The sequence below is a fragment of the Notolepis coatsorum genome (assembly GCF_963971535.1).
Source record: "Notolepis coatsorum genome assembly, chromosome: 4".
Taxonomy (NCBI): domain Eukaryota; kingdom Metazoa; phylum Chordata; class Actinopteri; order Aulopiformes; family Paralepididae; genus Notolepis; species Notolepis coatsorum.
The window spans coordinates 111,105,729-111,125,529 of NC_140168.1; the positions used below are offsets into that span (position 1 = coordinate 111,105,729).

The 19,801-nt window shown below is 48.9% G+C and overlaps 1 protein-coding gene across 1 annotated transcript in view; it reads right to left on the reverse strand.

The window, feature by feature from the left end:
* Nucleotides 1–2,457: 2,457 nt before the first annotated feature.
* The window catches only part of plaa (phospholipase A2-activating protein), a 43,419-nt gene continuing 26,075 nt past the window's right edge, over nucleotides 2,458–19,801 (reverse strand). Inside the window, exons 9-14 of the mRNA XM_084311781.1 lie at nucleotides 15,154–15,373; nucleotides 10,454–10,519; nucleotides 9,730–9,801; nucleotides 5,129–5,236; nucleotides 4,510–4,683; nucleotides 2,458–3,210 (exon numbers count right to left, since the gene is read on the reverse strand). Of these exons, the coding sequence (XP_084167907.1) occupies nucleotides 2,642–3,210; nucleotides 4,510–4,683; nucleotides 5,129–5,236; nucleotides 9,730–9,801; nucleotides 10,454–10,519; nucleotides 15,154–15,373 (1,209 nt within the window). The 3' untranslated portion in view covers nucleotides 2,458–2,641. The remainder of the gene's footprint in view (nucleotides 3,211–4,509; nucleotides 4,684–5,128; nucleotides 5,237–9,729; nucleotides 9,802–10,453; nucleotides 10,520–15,153; nucleotides 15,374–19,801) is intronic.

The window sequence follows — 19,801 nt, forward strand, 5'->3', positions numbered from 1 at the left end:
AATGATACATAAATCTAAATGACTGGTCTCTAAATGACATAAATATAAATGACTGGTCTCTAAATGATAATATATATATAAATGACTGGTCTCTAAATGATATATAAATATAAATGACTGGTTTCTAAATGATATATAAATATAAATGACTGGTCTCTAAATGGTATATAAATATAAATGACTGGTCTCTAAATGATATATAAATATAAATGACTGGTCTCTAAATGATAATATATATATAAATGACTGGTCTCTAAATGATATATAAATATAAATGACTGGTCTCTAAATGATATATAAATATAAATGACTGGTCTCTAAATGATATATAAATATAAATGACTGGTCTCTAAATGATATAAATATAAATGACTGGTCTCTAAATGACAATATATATATAAATGACTGGTCTCTAAATGATATATAAATATAAGGGCGGCTAGGTGGTGTAGTGGGCAAGGCACTCGCCACCAATGTGGAGACGCTGGGTTCGCGTGTTCGAATCCAGCTCTCCACATTGTTTTCAGTTTGGCTGGTCGTTCATACTAATACAAATTGGCCGTATTAGAGGGTGGGAAACTGATGGGTGGGGATCGGGCGTTGTGGACAGCGACTCCTACAGGTCGGTTGGTGCGCCTGCGCAGTAGAATCAGGAAGTGTCGGGGGCAGCGTGAGCCTCCCACGCGTTACTCCTCGCCACTGAGAGATCGAGCTGCGCAGGTGAAAAGATGCGACTGCTGTTACCTCAAGTACCGGAGGGGACTTGTGCTATGTATGACTTAGTCCACATTGCAGCCGGCTTGTGGGAGGCAAGAAACAGCGTTCGTGACAGGGGAGGGTTGAATTGGATGATACGAAATTGGGATGGGAGAAAATGTATAATCAAAATATCATAATTCTATAATATCAAATAGATAATGCCTTGCCTTCTCTATTTGAACGACCACATCAAACACGAGGTGGACGCGGGCAAATACTGCGGCATGGTCATGCTGGACCTACAAAAAGGCCTTCGACACTGTCAATCACTCCATTCTGATTGATAAACTTAAAGCAATTGGTTTTGATGGTTCATCAGTGAGCTGGATGCAATCCTACCTGGAGGGGAGAGAACAGATGGTGGAGGTGAACGGTACTGCGGTGAGCTGTGGTGTTCCACAAGGAAGCCTACTAGGACCTTTACTGTTCCTAATTTATGCAAATGACATGTCATCAGCTTGTTGTGACTGCAACTTGTTCTTGTTCTCGGACGACTCAGCCCTGCTGGTCTCTGACAAGAACAAGTTACAGGTTGAAAAAACCCTCAGCTCAGAACTCGGCAGAATCTGCACCTGGCTCGCTGATAACAAACTATCATTACACATGGGCAAAACAGAGTCCATTCTCTTCGGATCAAATAGCAAACTCAGCAAGGCCAACGGCTTCTCAGTTACAGTGGGTGACAATAATTGTCACAAGGAAAGATGAAATTACCTACCTGGTTTTCATCCTAGAGGCAAATCTTTCCTGTGACAAAATGGCAACCAATGTAATAAAAAAAAAAAAATCAACCAACGAACAAGATCTTTGTACAGGATCTCCTCTCTGGTAAATAAGAATACCTTGAAGACTCTAACAGGAGCACTCATTCAAGGGTACTACGACTATGCTTGCACCTCATGGTACCAAAGCACCTCAAAGGTGCTAAAAACAAAATTACAAACATATCAAAACAAACTGGTCAGACTACTGCTTGACCTTACTCCTAGAACCCACCTCACCCCTGCCCACTTTGACAACCTAGGATGGCTTAGAGTAGACGACAGAGTACAGCAACTTGCAATGGGCCTGGTCTACAAGATACACTATACCACTAAGATACCCATGTACCCATGTACCTGTCAAAATACTTCCTAAAAAGGTCAGTGAATACCACGACCATAACACCAGAGGGAGCTCAACAAATCATGTCCAACTCAGATTCGGCTCAAACAAGGGACTAAAAACACGTTTCGCAATTATGCCACAATAATGTGGAACGCCCTACCCACAACCGTGAAGGAATGTGAATCCCTACCCTCGTTCAAAACCGCTCAGGCTCTCAAAGAGCACCTACGGGAGGCTGCAATTAGGAACTGGCCACGGTAAATGTCAAAATCCCACCCACCGCCAATGTAGTTTCTTCCCCTTCGGATGTATATATTTTTTTATGATCTCTTTTTCTTACACAGTACCGTATATTTGTAGGTCTTGTATGTCATAAATGTCTTGATGAATTGAAAATGGAGGACCCTTATGTAAACAAGACGAAAGTATTTTTCTGGTCTCAGCAGTTGTTAGTATTGAGCTGTACTGTACCCATTCTGCAATCTGTTAATAAAGTGTTCAATCAATCAATCAATCGCGTTATCCATGGAGCAGTGTGCAAAGAGGAGTGAGTGATTGTTTTTCCAGTAACAAGAATAAAAACACAGGCTATACAGTATGTAATGAAAGGTTTAATCTGTACATCTTTTTTTATTGCAGGACATGCAACCAGTCAAGTTTCCACCATAGTTGATTGAGCAGAACCGAGTAGTAGTAGTAATAATAATAATAATAATAATAATAATAATAATAATAATAGGCAGCAGGTATAATGTTGGCGTTAGTCATTCACACATCACTGCAGTTCTTTTAAAACCAGCTGACAGCACTCCCCCACCTTGGCTGGGTCCGAGGCCGAGGAGTACTTGTGGATCTGGGAGTGAATCCCCAGGGAGCGCGCCAGATCCCGGGCCGTCTGGTCCGACGCCAGCGTGGTGCCCAGAGCCACCAGCAGCCTGAACACCGCCTCCTTGTCCCGCACCGACTCCAGAGCGGTGCTGGCCACGGACAGACACTGGGCCTTGGCCTCCAGGTCGGTGCGGCCGTGCAGGGAGCCGGCGTAGTTGAGCACCAGGGTGGCCAGGGCGATGTGGATGTTCTTGTTGCAGACGGGCGCCAGGTCGGCGGCGCGCGTCAGCACTGCCTCCCGCTGGGTCATGAGGAGCGCGCGCCCGTGCCGCCCGCCGAAGCAGTTGCACAGAGTCCTCAGCGCCAGCATCTGGTTGGCCGGCAGGCCGTCCGGTCGCATCAGGCTCAGCAGGTGGTTGCAGAGCTGCACGCCCTCCGCCTCGCCGCACAGACTGTCGTTCACCTGCTGGTTGCGCACCGCCAGCCTCAGGATGTCCAGGACGGGATACACGATGTCTGGAGGGGGGGGGGGGGGGGGGGGGCAAACGGGAAGATTAGCGGAGTTATATACAGAGGAACCCCTGAATTCCCCTGAAGTGTAATGCATTATCGCCGACTACTCGTACATGGTCAAATCCCTACGTCTCTGCAATAGATGTAGGAAACACTTACATTTAATTTCTACTTTGAAATGCTGCACGGCCTCGTAAATTATTTAAGAACTTCAGAGGTGCTTGTGGTTGCTGTAAAAGAGCACGCCGACATTATGGGAAATGCGTTCAGTAGAAAGCTATCCGGCTGCAAGCTAGCCTAGCTTAGCACAAATAAATGAAAGCGGATACGGACCACTAGCCTAGCTTAAAACTCCGGGAGAAGTGTTTTTTGGCCAACAGCTAGGCTAGCTGGTCCGTATCGGCTTCCATTAATTTGTGCTAAGCTAGGCTAGCTAGCAGCCGGATAGCTTTCTACTGAACGTGCAGAGAGGAAATTGGTATCTTGTCTTCTTTGTCTGACTCTGGAGACGACGGTAAGAACATCCCATAATGTTGGCGTGTTCCTTTAAGTGTGGTTAACCCTTTCACCGCCACACTACCAAACGGTTAACCCTTTCACTGCAACAATACAGACGGTTAACCCTTTCACTACCAGACTACAGAAGGTTAACCCTTTCACTACCACACTACAGAAGGTTAACCCTTTCACTGCAACAATACAGATGGTTAACCCTTTCACTACCACACTAAAGAAGGTTAACCCTTCACTACCACACTACAGAAGGTTAACCTTTCACTACCACACTACAGAAGGTTAACCCTTTCAATACCACACTACAGAAGGTTAACCCTTTCACTACCACACTACAGAAGGTTAACCCTTTCACTACCACACTACAGAAGGTTAACGCTTTCACTACCACACTACAGACGGTTAACCTTTCACTACCACACTACAGAAGCGGTTAACCCTTTGGTAGTAATGGGTTAACCGGCTGTCGTGTGGCAGTGAAAGGGTTAAATAAATTAAGGGGGGGGGGTAACCCTACCACACGGTTAACCCTTTCACTACCACACTACAGAAGGTTAACCTTTCACTACCACACTACAGACTGTTAACCCTTTCACTACCACACTACAGACGGTTAACCCTTTCACTACCACACTACAGACGGTTAACCCTTTCACTACCACACTACAGACGGTTAACCCTTTCACTACCACACTACAGACGGTTAACCCTTTCACTACCACACTACAGACGGTTAACCTCCTGTAGTGTGACAGTAAAGGGTTAACGAGGACCGGGAAGCTGTAGTACCCTCGGGCCAGTGCGCGGCCTTCCAGAGCAGGTTGATCTGCTGGATGGTGGGGGGGGTGGGGGCCTGCTGGGCGGGGCCACACACGCTCTGCAGCAGCCCCTGCAGACTCTCCAGAACGTCCTCGGACAGCTTGTGCTCCTGGGGGGCGCTGTGGTTCAGCTCCCTCAGCTTGGCTGGACGGTGGAGACACAGTTACTGGATCAGGTGGGGAAACCTTTCGCCAAGTCTACCCCAACAACACCTTTCAATAACCCCCCCCCCCTTCATTTATTTAACCCTTTCACTGCCACACGACAGCCGGTGTTAATAGTGAAGGGCTAACCTTCTGTCGTGTGGCAGTGAAAGGGTTAAAGATCCACCTCCACTCAAAAACATAATTTTTTTTTGTTTAATTGTTAACTTCCCTTGGAGGCAGGACTTTGACTGTACAGATTGTAATATGTGCAGAACTATTTGCATATGCATAGATCCTTGCACTTTTTAATGAGGGTAAAGGTTTCGAGATGCTGCCAAGACATTTCCGGTGGTTTATTGAACAATTTGGTGGACATTTTCATATTTATACAAATTGTGATTCCACATATAGAACATTCCATACACACAAGAAGAGATGCTCACCCAGGATCTGTGTGGCGTTGGCCTGGTCAAACATCACGGCCTCCGTCTTGGGGAAGTAGATGTTTGTGGAGGTCTGTCTGTGGGCTGCTGAGGTGTAGGCACCGGCCCCTGAGAGAGAGAGGGGGGGGGGGGGGGGGGGGAGGGGGGGAGAGAGAGGGGGGGAGGGGGAGAGAGAGGGGGGGAGGGGGAGAGAGGGGGGGGAGGAGAGAGAGAGAGGGTGGGGGAGAGAGAGGGGGGAGGAGAGAGAGGGGGGGGAGGAGAGAGAGAGGGTGGGGGAGAGAGGGGGGGGAGAGAGAGAGAGGGGGAGGGGAGAGAGAGAGGGGGAGGGGAGAGAGAGAGGGTGGGGAAAGAGAGCGGGGGGGAGAGAGAGAGAGGAGAGAGCGGGGGGGGAGAGAGGGGGGGGAGAGAGAGAGAGAGGGGGAGGGGAGAGAGAGGGGGGGGAGGGAGAGAGAGGGGGAGGGGAGAGAGGGGGGGGAGAGAGAGAGAGGGGGAGGGGAGAGAGAGGGGGAGGGGAGAGAGAGAGGGGGAGGGAGAGAGAGGGAGGGAGAGAGGGGGAGGGAGAGAGAGGGGGGGGGAGAGAGGGGGAGGGAGAGAGAGGGGGGGGAGAGAGAGGGGGGGAGAGAGGGGGGGAGGGGGAGAGAGAGAGAGGGGGAGAGAGAGGGGGAGGGGAGAGAGGGGGGGAGAGAGAGAGAGGGTGGGGGAGAGAGGGGGGGAGAAGATAGAAAGAGAAAAATAAATAAAGAGAAGAGAAAGACAGAAAAAGACAAGAGGGAAAGAAGAGAAAGATAGAGTAGAGAGAAAGAAGCGGTGACAGTCCAGGTGTTATACAACACTGATGATCTTCTGAAGAGAATCCTACCACACATTTCTCATCTTATAATAATTGCAGCAGTCTATTCAAGATGCAAGAAAACCTTATTGTCCATCTTTGCGACGAGACATGGATTTATCTTCCTTTGCTACATGCCAGGCTCGTCAATAAATAACAACAATCAAACCAAGTAACTCTAAAATAGTTGTAGATGGGGAAAAGGTTAAAAACATCATAGGAAAAGATACATGGTGATGGAAAATCCCGGCTATGTGAGTTTGAACACACACACATTTCATCATCATAGGATCATCATCATCAAAATTGTTTGCGTGTGCCAAGTCTTTTGGAGGGAGCCCGGTCACAAACAAGGGCCTCCGAATATCAGGGCTCTACGCTAACCTTTTTCACTAGGGGCACAGGTGCTCCTAAATGAAAAAAGTTAGGAGCACACAAAGAAATTTAGGAGCACCCAAAAATATTTAGGAGCACAGTGAAAATATTTCAAGTAAAAGAGTTTTTATTTTTTTCAAAAATAAATGTATATTTGTACTGTGCGTGCATGTGTGTAAATTAGCTCTTGCTACAACCCTGCATGTTTACATTTTGTATTTTGTACTTGATGTTCATTAACATGTGCTGTCCCTATCAAATAAACTATCAAATCAAACTACTGCTACAAAAGTAACAGTCACTTAACTTTAGCCCCTTTTATGCATACAATGCCTATGTTTTGGCTGTGTTGCTCTTCTAGAGAAATAATCCTTCCAGGGTTGCCTATTGAAATACTGTATACCTCCAGTACAGAAACATTGTTTATGAGTTTGCGTGTCAGGTAGACCATTGATTGACAGTCGAGTCTGCCAATTACGTCACACCGCTTGCACTCCGGCCGTCCGGCGCTGCAGCTGGACCCTATTGCCCAACTCTGCTGTTGATAACGCTAGCCAAGTTAGCTGTACACACATACACAGTGGGCCAGTTACTTTGGTGTAGGGGTGTAACAATGCATCGATCCTAAGGGGAAAATTCAACTGCATCGATTTGAAAATGTTAGAATCGATTATCGCAATTTGAATGTGTACACAGTGTTATGTTGTTATCATGTCCGTTACAGTCAACACAACGGCATACGCTACTGCATCAACGTTATGATTAACAAAGCAAGGCATTCGTTTTGTTGCATTAACGTTATATTACTATTGCTATCGCTAAATCTAGGTGTTCTAAAATATATTGCTATTGGTAAGACTAGAAGTTGCATGTCTCAGGAAACTCTCGCATATCGCAATGGTGGCGTTTCAGGAAGTAAACAAGCCAAATGAGAGCTTCCGATTGGTCATTTGCTTTCTTTCTCATGAAACCAGTCACGTCACTCTACTGTGATTGGACCGTTGGCTTGAGTGCAATGTGGGACTTGTAGTTTTTTAACGATTCTCACGGCGGATGAAAAAAAAAGATGAGAGAGAAAAAAAAAAGACGAGAGAGATACTGTAATCTGTATTCGCACAGCGTGCGCATAATTGATTTTTACGGTTCGCACACACATATTTTTAGGGGCATATGCGAGCAATTTGGTCGCACTGTAGAGCCCTGTGTGTGTGTGTATCAGGGTATCTGCAGGTTTAGCCCAGTCAGATTTAAGGCTTTTTAAGACTTTTTAATGCCCCTCAGAATAAAATGTAATGCCAATTTCACAATAACAAAATGGCAAAAATCATGGGTACTCTCAGTACACTCATTCAAGGGTACTACGACTATGCTTGGACCTCATGGTACCAAAGCACCTCAAAGGCACTAAAAACAAGATTACAAACATCACAAAACAAACTGGTCAGACTACTGCTTAACCTCACTCCTAAAACCCACTTTACCCCTGCCCACATTCAAAACCGCTCTTATTAAAGAGCACCTACGGGAGGCTGCAATTATAAACTGGCCACCGTAAATGTCCAACCCCCCCCCCTCCTCCTAATGTACAGTATCATCCCCATCATATGTATATAATATTTTCTGTTAGGATCTCTGGGTAACAGTACTGTATATTATTTGCATATCGTATACAGTATGTCACGAATGTAACAGTACTATATACCTGTATGTCCCTATGCCATAAATGTCATGATGTCATGTATGTTGTGTATGTCATAAATGTCACTATGAATTGAAAATGGGGGATCCTGATGTAAACAAGACAAACATCTTTCTCTGGTCTGCATCCCCTTAACAATTGTGTGTATTGAGCCGTACTGTATTGTACCCATTCTGCAATCTGTTAAATAAAGTTTTCATTCATTCATTCAGTTGTTTTGTTTTTGTGGTTTAGTTGAATGAATGAATGAAAACTTTATTTAACAGATTGCAGAATGGGTACAATACAGTACGGCTCAATACACACAATTGTTAAGGGGATGCAGACCAGAGAAAGATGTTTGTCTTGTTTACATCAGGGTCCCCCATTTTCAATTCATAGTGACATTTATGACATACACAACATACATGACATCATGACATTTATGGCATAGGGACATACAGGTATATAGTACTGTTAAATTTGTGACATATATGATATGCAAATATACAGTACTGTTACCCAGAGATCCTAACATATATATATATACATATGATGGGGAGGAGACTGTACATTAGGAGGGGGTGGGTGGGTGGGAGACAAAAAAATACATACGGTGGGGTGAAGCGCTCATCGAACATCAACACAAACGTGTCCTTGTTTACATCCGTGAATAGATTATTTTGGATGTAAGGGGCCAATCCAAACCTGTAGGACGTTTTGTCTTTGCCACATGTGAATGTTTTAGCGATTTCCGAGTCAGGGAACATCGCATGGAATACCTCTCCTAGTCCCTCATTTCCATTGTAGGACTGATGCTTTGCGACCGTTTCCCACAGTACCTCAGCTTCAAGGGTTGGCGTGGAGCCGAACGTTACCCGGACAGGTGCAGATGTAATTGGTGGTAGACTACCTGTCCCTGAGCAGTTGATGTGGACGGCGTCGGCGTCGAAAATAAATTTGATATTGAAGTTGTCTGCAGGCGGGTTTTTGCAGAGGTAACATGCTTAGCGCTGTGCATGTGTGACTCAGAGGTAACATGCTTAGCGCTGTGCATGTGTGACTCAGAGGTAACATGCTTAGCGCTGTGCATGTGTGACTCCACTGCTTTTATTCCCATCGTCCCCAGTTTAAAATCCTTTTTGCAGAGTTTGCAGCGGGCCTCGTACATGTCTTTCACTGGGACCAACCACGGTGCAAACAGAGGGCCTCGTACATGTCTTTCACTGGGACCAACCACGGTGCAAACAGAGGGCCTCGTACATGTCTTTCACTGGGACCAACCACGGTGCAAACAGAGGGTTGTCGAGCCAGTTCTCATTAAATTTGCACTTTCCCATGTTAAATTAACGAGTGCAAATAAATACAAATCAATTAAACTAAACTAAACGTCAGCGTTATCGCTACGGCTTGAATAACGTGTTACCTATGCTCCGGTGTTCTGAAATAGCTCCCGACGGCGACACACATTAAGGACCATGTTATTAGTTCCGCCCCACTGCGTACCGTTTGCGTGAAAGAAAAAAAAAGCCTGATTTATCTCCCGTTAATAGTTTCCCCCCAGATTTCACAATGAAACATAAGATGACATGGCATGTTTTTAAGACCTCCGAAAGTCGGATTTAAGACATTTTAAGACAAATTAACACCCTGGTGTATGCTGTGGCTTTGGTTTGCATTGAGTTGCGTTCTTCGTTCCGTACGGTCGGTCGGTCTCACCTGTGAAAGGGTCCGCCAGGCCTGCAGAGGGCCGGGTGGGGAACTCTGACCCTGGGATGTACCGGCCAGAGCCTGGGGGGGGGGGGGGGGGGACACACAAGAGAATCCATGTCATAAATGGTGAATGGCTGCATTTATCCAAAGCGCTTTACAATTTGTTCCTCACATTCACACACGGAGGCGACCATGCACGGTGCCAACCTGCTCATTGGGAGCCATTAGAGGTCAAGTGTCTTGCTCAGTCAAGGATACTTCGACACGCTGCCCGGGAGGAGCAGGGAATCGAGAACCTCCGGATTACCAGACGACTGCACTGCACTTTCGCACTGAGCAATGTCATAACATTGTTCTTGTCATGAACACAAATGATAAAATGTGGGTTCCAGCTCATCTTTATTAATTTTGACAAAGACATGACGGTGTTAAAACTCCCTAGACTTGTCCTAGTAGATTTTTAAATGACATTTTCAAAAATCCAACTTAATCCACACAGGCCCCTTTCTTTGTGGGCCTACCGAAATGTAAGCAAACCCTAATTTGAGGTGTCACCTCAACAACATACACATTCTAAATTAACCCACGTTTAGCAATGTTTGCTGATAATAGTAGCCGACAAGGGAAAAAAATAATAATATATTATATATATAATATAATAATATATAATTATTATAATTCCAAAGCTATGATGATGATGCGTCTTCAGTTCACTTGAATCCAAACGTACCGGTGAAGGGGTCGGCGCCGAAGCCCGTCCTGCCGTCACCAGAGCCAGGGATGTACCGGCCGGACCCTGTCCGTGAAGAAATGGTACAAAACACCCAGGTAAGAATCTAAACAAATGTGAAGCATACAAGCCATGACTGCACTTTACTACAATAATGTCACTATAAGAAGTCTGCCAGAGGGGTGCGGCTGGGCAGTGTAGCGAGCTATGCATGTGGTAGTCTGCACCCTCCCCAGACCAGACAGTAGGGCAGCATGTGGTAGTCTGCACCCTCCCCAGACCAGACAGTAGGGCAGCATGTGGTAGTCTACACCCTCCCCAGACAGACAGTAGGGCAGCATGTGGTAGTCTACACCCTCCCCAGACAGACAGTAGGGCAGCATGTGGTAGTCTACACCCTCCCCAGACCAGACAGTAGGGCAGCATGTGGTAGTCTACACCCTCCCCAGACCAGACAGTAGGGCAGCATGTGGTAGTCTACACCCTCCCCAGACTGACAGTAGGGCAGCATGTGGTAGTATACACCCTCCCCAGACCGACAGTAGGGCAGCATATGGTAGTCTACACCCTCCCCAGACAGTAGGGCAGCATGTGGTAGTCTACACCCTCCCCAGACCGACAGTAGGGCAGCAGCATGTGGTAGTCTACACCCTCCCAGACTGACAGTAGGGCAGCATGTGGTAGTCTTCTACACCCTCCCCAGACCGACAGTAGGGCAGCATGTGGTAGTCTACACCCTCCCCAGACAGACAGTAGGGCAGCATGTGGTAGTCTACACCCTCCCCAGACCCACAGTAGGGCAGCATGTGGTAGTCTACACCCTCCCCAGACCGACAGTAGGGCAGCAGCATGTGGTAGTCTACACCAGGGGTTCCCAAACTTTTCAGGCCGGGGCCCAGAAAATAAGGTGTCAGAGAGCCGCGGCCCAATGCACATCGTCTGGCTTTTTTTTTTTTTTTTTTTTTTGCCAGACGATTGATTTTTTAAGCCAAATATCACTTCAATCCTATTAAGTTAGTTCAAGTTAGTTATTCATTTATATGTGCTATTTATGAGAGGGCTAACTTGTTGCAAAATAATAATGATAATAATAATAGCCTCATTAAAATACTATTGTTGCTTCGGTTGTTTTCAGCGTTTTATGTGCATAATCTGTTATTTAGTTTGAAATGTTCGTTGAAATAAGTAGATTTTTCGTTTTTGTTTATTTATTAAGTTAATATAAAACCATATAGTCACATTTTAGAATACAATAGAATAGAATTTTAAAATACAACTAGAAACACTGTCCTGGCCTGCTTCTAAGTTCAGTGGCCTGACAATTTTTTTTTAAATATTTTTATTTTTATTTTATTTTTAAATCATCTCGCGGCCCACCCGTGGCTGCTCGCGGCCCACCTTTGGGTCGCGACCCCGACTTTGGGAACCACTGGTCTACACCCTCCCCAGACTGACAGTAGGGCAGCATGTGGTAGTCTACACCCTCCCCAGACCGGCCAGTAGGGCAGCATGTGGTCGTCTACACCCTCCCCAGACTGACAGTAGGGCAGCATGTGGTAGTCTACACCCTCCCCAGACTGACAGTAGGGCAGCATGTGGTAGTCTACACCCTCCCCAGACCGACAGTAGGGCAGCATGTGGTAGTCTACACCCTCCCCAGACCAGACAGTAGGGCAGCATGTGGTAGTCTACACCCTCCCCAGACCAGACAGTAGGGCAGCATGTGGTAGTCTACACCCTCCCCAGACCAGACAGTAGGGCAGCATGTGGTAGTCTACACCCTCCCCAGACTGACAGTAGGGCAGCATGTGGTAGTCTACACCCTCCCCAGACAGTAGGGCAGCATGTGGTAGTCTACACCCTCCCCAGACTGACAGTAGGGCAGCATGTGGTAGTCTACACCGTCCCCAGACTGACAGTAAGGCAGCATGTGGTAGTCTACACCCTCCCCAGACCGACAGTAGGGCAGCATGTGGTAGTCTACACCCTCCCCAGACCGACAGTAGGGCAGCATGTGGTAGTCTACACCCTCCCCAGACCGACAGTAGGGCAGCATGTGGTAGTCTACACCCTCCCCAGACTGACAGTAGGGCAGCATGTGGTAGTTCTACACCCTCCCCAGACCGACAGTAGGGCAGCATGTGGTCGTCTACACCCTCCCCAGACCGACAGTAGGGCAGCATGTGGTAGTCTACACCCTCCCCAGACTGACAGTAGGGCAGCATGTGGTCGTCTACACCCTCCCCAGACCCACAGTAGGGCAGCATGTGGTAGTCTACACCCTCCCCAGACAGACAGTAGGGCAGCATGTGGTAGTCTACACCCTCCCCAGACCAGACAGTAGGGCAGCGTGTGGTAGTCTACACCCTCCCCAGACCGACAGTAGGGCAGCATGTGGTAGTCTACACCCTCCCCAGACAGTAGGGCAGCATGTGGTAGTCTACACCCTCCCCAAACCGACAGTAGAGCAGCATGTGGTAGTCTACACCCTCCCCAGACTGACAGTAGGGCAGCATGTGGTAGTCTACACCCTCCCCAGACCAACAGTAGGGCAGCATGTGGTCGTCTACACCCTCCCCAGACCGACAGTTGGGCAGCATGTGGTCGTCTACACCCTCCCCAGACAGACAGTAGGGCAGCATGTGGTAGTCTACACCCTCCCCAGACAGACAGTAGGGCAGCATGTGGTAGTCTACACCCTCCCCAGACCGACAGTAGGGCAGCATGTGGTAGTCTACACCCTCCCCAGACTGACAGTAGGGCAGCATGTGGTAGTCTACACCCTCCCCAGACCAACAGTAGGACAGCATGTGGTCATCTACACCCTCCCCAGACTGACAGTAGGGCAGCATGTGGTAGTCTACACCCTCCCCAGACAGTAGGGCAGCATGTGGTAGTCTACACCCTCCCCAGACAGACAGTAGGGCAGCATGTGGTAGTCTACACCCTCCCCAGACAGTAGGGCAGCATGTGGTAGTCTACACCCTCCCCAGACAGTAGGGCAGCATGTGGTAGTCTACACCCTCCCCAGACCGACAGTAGGGCAGCATGTGGTAGTCTACACCCTCCCCAGACTGACAGTAGGGCAGCATGTGGTAGTCTACACCCTCCCCAGACTGACAGTAGGGCAGCATGTGGTAGTCTACACCCTCCCCAGACTGACAGTAGGGCAGCATGTGGTAGTCTACACCCTCCCCAGACAGTAGGGCAGCATGTGGTAGTCTACACCCTCCCCAGACCAACAGTAGGACAGCATGTGGTAGTCTACACCCTCCCCAGACCGACAGTAGGGCAGCATGTGGTAGTCTACACACTCCCCAGACTGACAGTAGGGCAGCATGTGGTAGTCTACACCCTCCCCAGACAGTAGGGCAGCATGTGGTAGTCTACACCCTCCTCAGACCAACAGTAGGACAGCATGTGGTCATCTACACCCTCCCCAGACTGACAGTAGGGCAGCATGTGGTAGTTCTACACCCTCCCCAGACAGTAGGGCAGCATGTGGTAGTCTACACCCTCCCCAGACAGACAGTAGGGCAGCATGTGGTAGTCTACACCCTCCCCAGACAGTAGGGCAGCATGTGGTAGTCTACACCCTCCCCAGACCAGACAGTAGGGCAGCATGTGGTAGTCTACACCCTCCCCAGACAGTAGGGCAGCATGTGGTAGTCTACACCCTCCCCAGACAGTAGGGCAGCATGTGGTAGTCTACACCCTCCCCAGACAGTAGGGCAGCATGTGGTAGTCTACACCCTCCCCAGACAGTAGGGCAGCATGTGGTAGTCTACACCCTCCCCAGACAGTAGGGCAGCATGTGGTAGTCTACACCCTCTCCAGACCAGACAGTAGGGCAGCATGTGGTAGTCTACACCCTCCCCAGACAGTAGGGCAGCATGTGGTAGTCTACACCCTCTCCAGACCAGACAGTAGGGCAGCATGTGGTCGTCATAAATGAGTCTCTAAAATAAGAACTAGAATCTTAATGCCCAACATAACCAATACTTATTGTAATTAATAATGCGGGGGGAAAGCACTTTCACAGATTGGACTGATCAATTGGTCGACAACATCCTCCTGACAAATTATGTTTCTGGCAATAAAAAACAAATTACCAAGCAACATTCAAAAAATGTTCACGGCTAGAGAGTGTTTATAATTTTAGAGGGACATTAGCTTTAATGCAACCTACGGTACGTACAACTCTTAAAAGTATGTGCATTGCAGTTTGTGGGGTATCACTCTGGATGCAAATATAAAATTAAGCAAAAATATCAATACATTTAAAGGTAGCTATAAACAAGCACTTGTGGACACATAAGAGAGAGGAGCTTGAGCAGTAATGTGACTGCCTATTATTTTTTCTCATTTGGATATATAAAAAAAAAATTATTTATTTTATTTTTTATTAGTTATATTATTTTTATTTTTATTAAATTATAATGTAAAATATTGTAAGGAAGGGGCAGGGCTTGATAAGTTGTTTTACTTCCCCCTGTTCCTTCTCGAACACTTATTGTATGGAAATAGTCTTTGACTATTTACCTTTTTGTTTTTTTAAACTTGTTTTATGTTTCTATGTTCGAGACAAATAAAAATCAAAGAAATCTATCAAAAAAATCATATCATGTGACCTAATGGATTATCTAAATCCTAGTTTCTGATTGGCCGACCCGCGGCACCGGTACCCTCCGGCGACTCACCGGTTAGGGGGTCGACGGCGCCGGGCTGAGCCGGCTCCAGCACGTGCCCCTTGGTGTTCTCCATGATGAAGTGAGCCACCTGGTCCAGGAACGCAGGGCTGAGCTCGTTCTTCTGCAGGAAGTTGTGCGCCGTCAGCCAGGGGTCTTCAGTCACGTTGTAGGGCAGCTTCATGGAGGGACCGCCCTCGTTGATGTCAATGGTGAAGACAAAGTCATATTCCTGGGGAGGGGAGGGGGAGGGGGGGAGAGAGGAGAGAGGAGGGGGAGAGAGGAGAGAGAGGAGGAGGGGGAGAAAGGAGAGAGAGAGGAGGAGAGGGAGAAAGGAGAGAGAGGAGGAGAGAGGAGGGGGAGAGAGGGGAGGAGGAGGGGGAGAGAGGAGGAGAGAGGAGAGAGGAGGAGGGGGAGAAAGGAGAGAGAGGAGGAGGAGGAGAGAGGAGGGGGAGAGAGAGGAGGGGGAGAGGAGAGAGGAGGAGGGGGAGAGAGGAGGAGGGGGAGAGAGGAGGGGAGAGAGGAGGAGGGGGAGAGAGGAGGAGAGGAGGAGGGGGAGAAAGGAGAGAGAGAGGAGGGGGAGAAAGGAGAGAGAGAGGAGGAGGGGGAGAGAGGAGGAGGGGGAGAGAGGAGAGGAGAGCAGGAGGAGGGGAGAGAGGAGGAGGAGGAGAGAGAGGAGGGGGAGAGAGGAGAGAGGAGGAGGGGAAGAGAGGAGGGGGAGAGAGGAGGAGGGGGAGAGAGGAGAGAAAAGGAGGGGGAGAGAGGAGGAGAGAGGAGGAGGGGAGAAAGGAGAGAGAGAGGAGGGGGAGAGAGGAGGGGAGAGAGGAGGAGAGAGGAGAGAGAGAGGAGGGGGAGAGAGGGGGAGAGAGGAGAGGAGAGGAGGAGAGAGGAGGGGAGAGAGGAGGAGAGAGCAGGAGGAAAAGAGGAGAAAAGAGAGGAGGAGGAGAGAGGAGAGAGGAGGAGAGAGCAGGAGGAGAGAGGAGAGATCGGGAGGAGAGAGGAGGAGGAGAGAGGAGAAGAGGAGGAGAGAGAGGAGAGAGCAGGAGGAGAGGAGAGAGAGCAGGAGGAGAGAGGAGGAGGAGAGGAGAGAGGAGGAGGAGAGAGCAGGAGAGAGGAGGAGAGAGAGGAGGAGAGAGGAGGAGGAGGAGAGCAGAGAGGAGGAGGAGAGAGCAGGAGAGAGGAGAGAGAGGAGAGAGAGAGCAGGAGGAGAGAGGAGGAGAGAGCAGGAGGAGAGAGGAGGAGAGAGGAGAGAGGAGGAGAGAGCAGGAGAGAGAGGAGGAGGAGAGAGCAGGAGGAGAGAGGAGGGGGAGAGAGCAGGGGGAGAGAGAGGAGAGAGGAGGAGAGGAGGGGGAGAGAGGAGGGGGAGAGAGAGAGGAGGAGAGAGAGCAGGAGAGAGGAGGGGGAGAGAAGAGGAGAGAGGAGAGAGGAGGAGGAGAGAGGAGGGGGTGAGAGAGGAGAGAGGAGGAGGAGAGAGGAGAGAGAGCAGGGGGAGAGAGGAGGAGAGAGGAGGGGAGAGAGAGGAGAGGAGGAGAGAGAGAGGAGAGAGAGGAGGAGGAGAGAGGAGGAGAGAGGAGAGAGCAGGGGGAGAGGAGAGGAGGGGAGAGAGCAGGGGGAGAGGAGAGAGCAGGGGGAGAGAGGAGGAGAGAGGAGGGAGGAGAGAGAGGAGAGAGGAGAGAGGAGGGGGAGAGAGAGGAGAGAGGAGGAGGAGAGAGGAGAGAGAGAGGAGAGAGGAGAGAGGAGGAGAGAGCAGGGGGAGAGAGCAGGGGGAGAGGAGAGAGGAGGGGGAGAGAGCAGGGGGAGAGAGGAGAGAGGAGGGGGAGGAGGAGAGAGAGCAGGAGGAGAGAGGAGGAGGAGAGAGCAGGAGGAGAGAGGAGAAGAGGAGGAGAGAGAGGAGGAGAGAGCAGGAGGAGAGGAGGAGAGAGAGCAGGAGGAGAGAGGAGGAGGAGAGAGAGGAGGAGGAGAGAGCAGGAGAGAGGAGGAGAGAGAGGAGGAGAGAGGAGGAGGAGAGAGCAGGAGAGAGGAGGAGGAGAGAGCAGGAGAGAGGAGAGAGAGGAGGAGAGAGAGCAGGAGGAGAGAGGAGGAGAGAGGAGGAGGAGAGAGCAGGAGAGAGGAGGAGGAGAGAGCAGGAGAGAGGAGAGAGAGGAGGAGAGAGAGCAGGAGGAGAGAGGAGGAGAGAGGAGAGAGGAGGAGGAGAGCAGGAGGAGAGAGGAGGGGGAGAGAGCAGAGGGGAGAGAGCAGGGGGAGAGAGCAGGGGAGAGAGGAGGAGAGAGGAGGGGGAGAGAGGAGGGGGAGAGAGAGAGAGGAGGAGGAGAGAGCAGGAGGAGGGAGGAGGGGGAGAGAGAGGAGAGAGGAGGAGAGGGAGGAGGAGAGAGGAGGGGGTGAGAGAGGAGAGAGGAGGAGGAGAGAGGAGAGAGAGCAGGGGGAGAGAGCAGGGGGAGAGAGGAGGAGGAGGGGGAGAGAGAGGAGAGAGGAGGAGGAGAGAGGAGAGAGAGGAGGAGGAGAGAGGAGGAGAGAGGAGGGGGAGAGAGCAGGGGGAAAGGAGAGAGGAGGGGGAGAGAGCAGGAGGAGAGAGGAGGAGGAGAGAGGCGGAGGAGAGAGAGGAGGAGGAGGAGAGAGAGCAGAAGGAGAGAGGAGGGGGAGGAGGAGAGAGAGGAGGAGGAGAGAGGCGGAGGAGAGAGGAGGAGGAGGAGAGAGAGCAGAAGGAGAGAGGAGGAGAGAGGAGGAGAGAGCAGGAGGAGAGAGGAGAGAGAGGAGGAGGAGAGAGGAGAGAGGAGGAGGGAGGAGGAGAGAGGAGAGAGAGGAGGAGGAGAGAGGAGGAGAGAGAGCAGGAGAGGAGGAGGAGGAGAGAGGAGGGGGAGAGAGCAGGGGGAGAGAGGAGGAGAGAGGAGGGGGAGAGAGGAGGAGAGAGGAGGGGGAGAGAGGAGGGGGAGAGAGGAGGAGGAGAGAGCAGGAGGAGAGAGGAGGAGGAGAGAGCAGGAGGCGAGGAGGAATAATAGTTAGTCTATTATTGCATGTGGGAAAAACAGTTTTACAGATTTTAATTAAATCAATTAACAAATAACTTGACAGAGTTAGTGTTTAGTCGAGGACAGCGTCAGTGAAAACTAGTTTGAATATTCACTCTTTAGCTCAGTGACAACAATAACACAATTATACCCAGATACAGGCTATAAATAGGACTGGGTGAACTGCAGTCAACATTTTATTACCTCATATAAACACTTAAGTCCAACAACAACAACAACAACAACCGTAACCTGCTTGCTCTCAACTGGGTGGGAATGTGGATCATTCTAAAAGGACCATGGGGTTCAACTTGTGAAAATCAAGGGGGAATCTCAGCCCTGATGGCATACGACACACCAAGCAGCAAGGAGGCTTTATAGGTTAAGGCACGACCTCCTCACAACCTCCTCACGACCTCCGGGGAGCACGCCAGCTGCATTTCTACCAAAGGTAGCCGCATTTCTGGCAGACGCTCTCCGATTGGCCGACGCCTGTTTCTACACCGGTTAAGCTTAGGCACTCTTTCTAAGTTGGTTAAGGTTAGAGTTTGTCTTAGAGCAGGGCGATAGAACGCCAGGTAGTTTGCAGGCTGTTTGACGTGGAAATGGGCAAAGACACAGCTTGTCACGCTATTGGGCGCACATGTCACATGACCAGAAACGTCTGCCAGAAATGCGGCTACGGAAAGTATAGACGCACCTCAGCTACCAAGCAGTTTAACCCTTTCACTGCCACACGACAGCCGGTTAACCCTTTCACTGTGACAATACAGAAGGTTAGCCCTTTACTATCACACAACCAACGGCGATGCTCCATCATTAGCATCATTAGCTCCGCGGCTTCTGTCGTGTGGCAGTGAAAGGGTTAACAGAAGAGGAGAGGCACGCCATTTCGCCTCGGGTCGGTCCTTTATAATCATAATAAAACACAAGATACTTGTGCCCTAATGATGAGGATAAGTGCTCAACGAAGAAACCCACTCCCATTGCCAATAGAAAGTCCAACAGGCCTATAAATACACACTACAATGTAATTACCCATAATGCCCCCCCAAACAGCACTGCCAACTTTAACAGACCCCTTTGATGCGAGCTCCAGGTATTGACAATGCCAATGCTACATATTAGGGCTGTACCGAATGTCATTTTTGTCAACATTCGAAGCTTCGATTGAAGTATTCGAACGAAGCTTTGAATGTCTATTAAAAAACAATTTACTTAAAAAAATATATATATATATATATATATATATATATATATATATATATATATTCTTTTTTTAAACTAAATCCTCAATTTGAATAGTGATTAATCTGATTAAATTAGTCTTTTTATTAAATCAACTTTCTTTAATGAATATAACTCATCAGTTTCGTCAACATAGATAATCCAATAAGGGCACGGTTGGTATGAAAGTGATGGTGACGTCTTATAGTATAATACTATAATATTAGTGTAGCCTAATCTTTAACTGCAACTGTGAAGAAAACCCCCATTGGTTTAAACAGATTGAATAGACACAAACAAATAATAATTACGACCTGCAAAACCCCGGTGGTGCCTGTGGTGATGATGTAGTAGTCTGTCCCGTAAGAAGAGGATCATCTGCACAGTGGGTCAGGAGCAGTGATGGGAATAACGGCGCTATAAGTAAC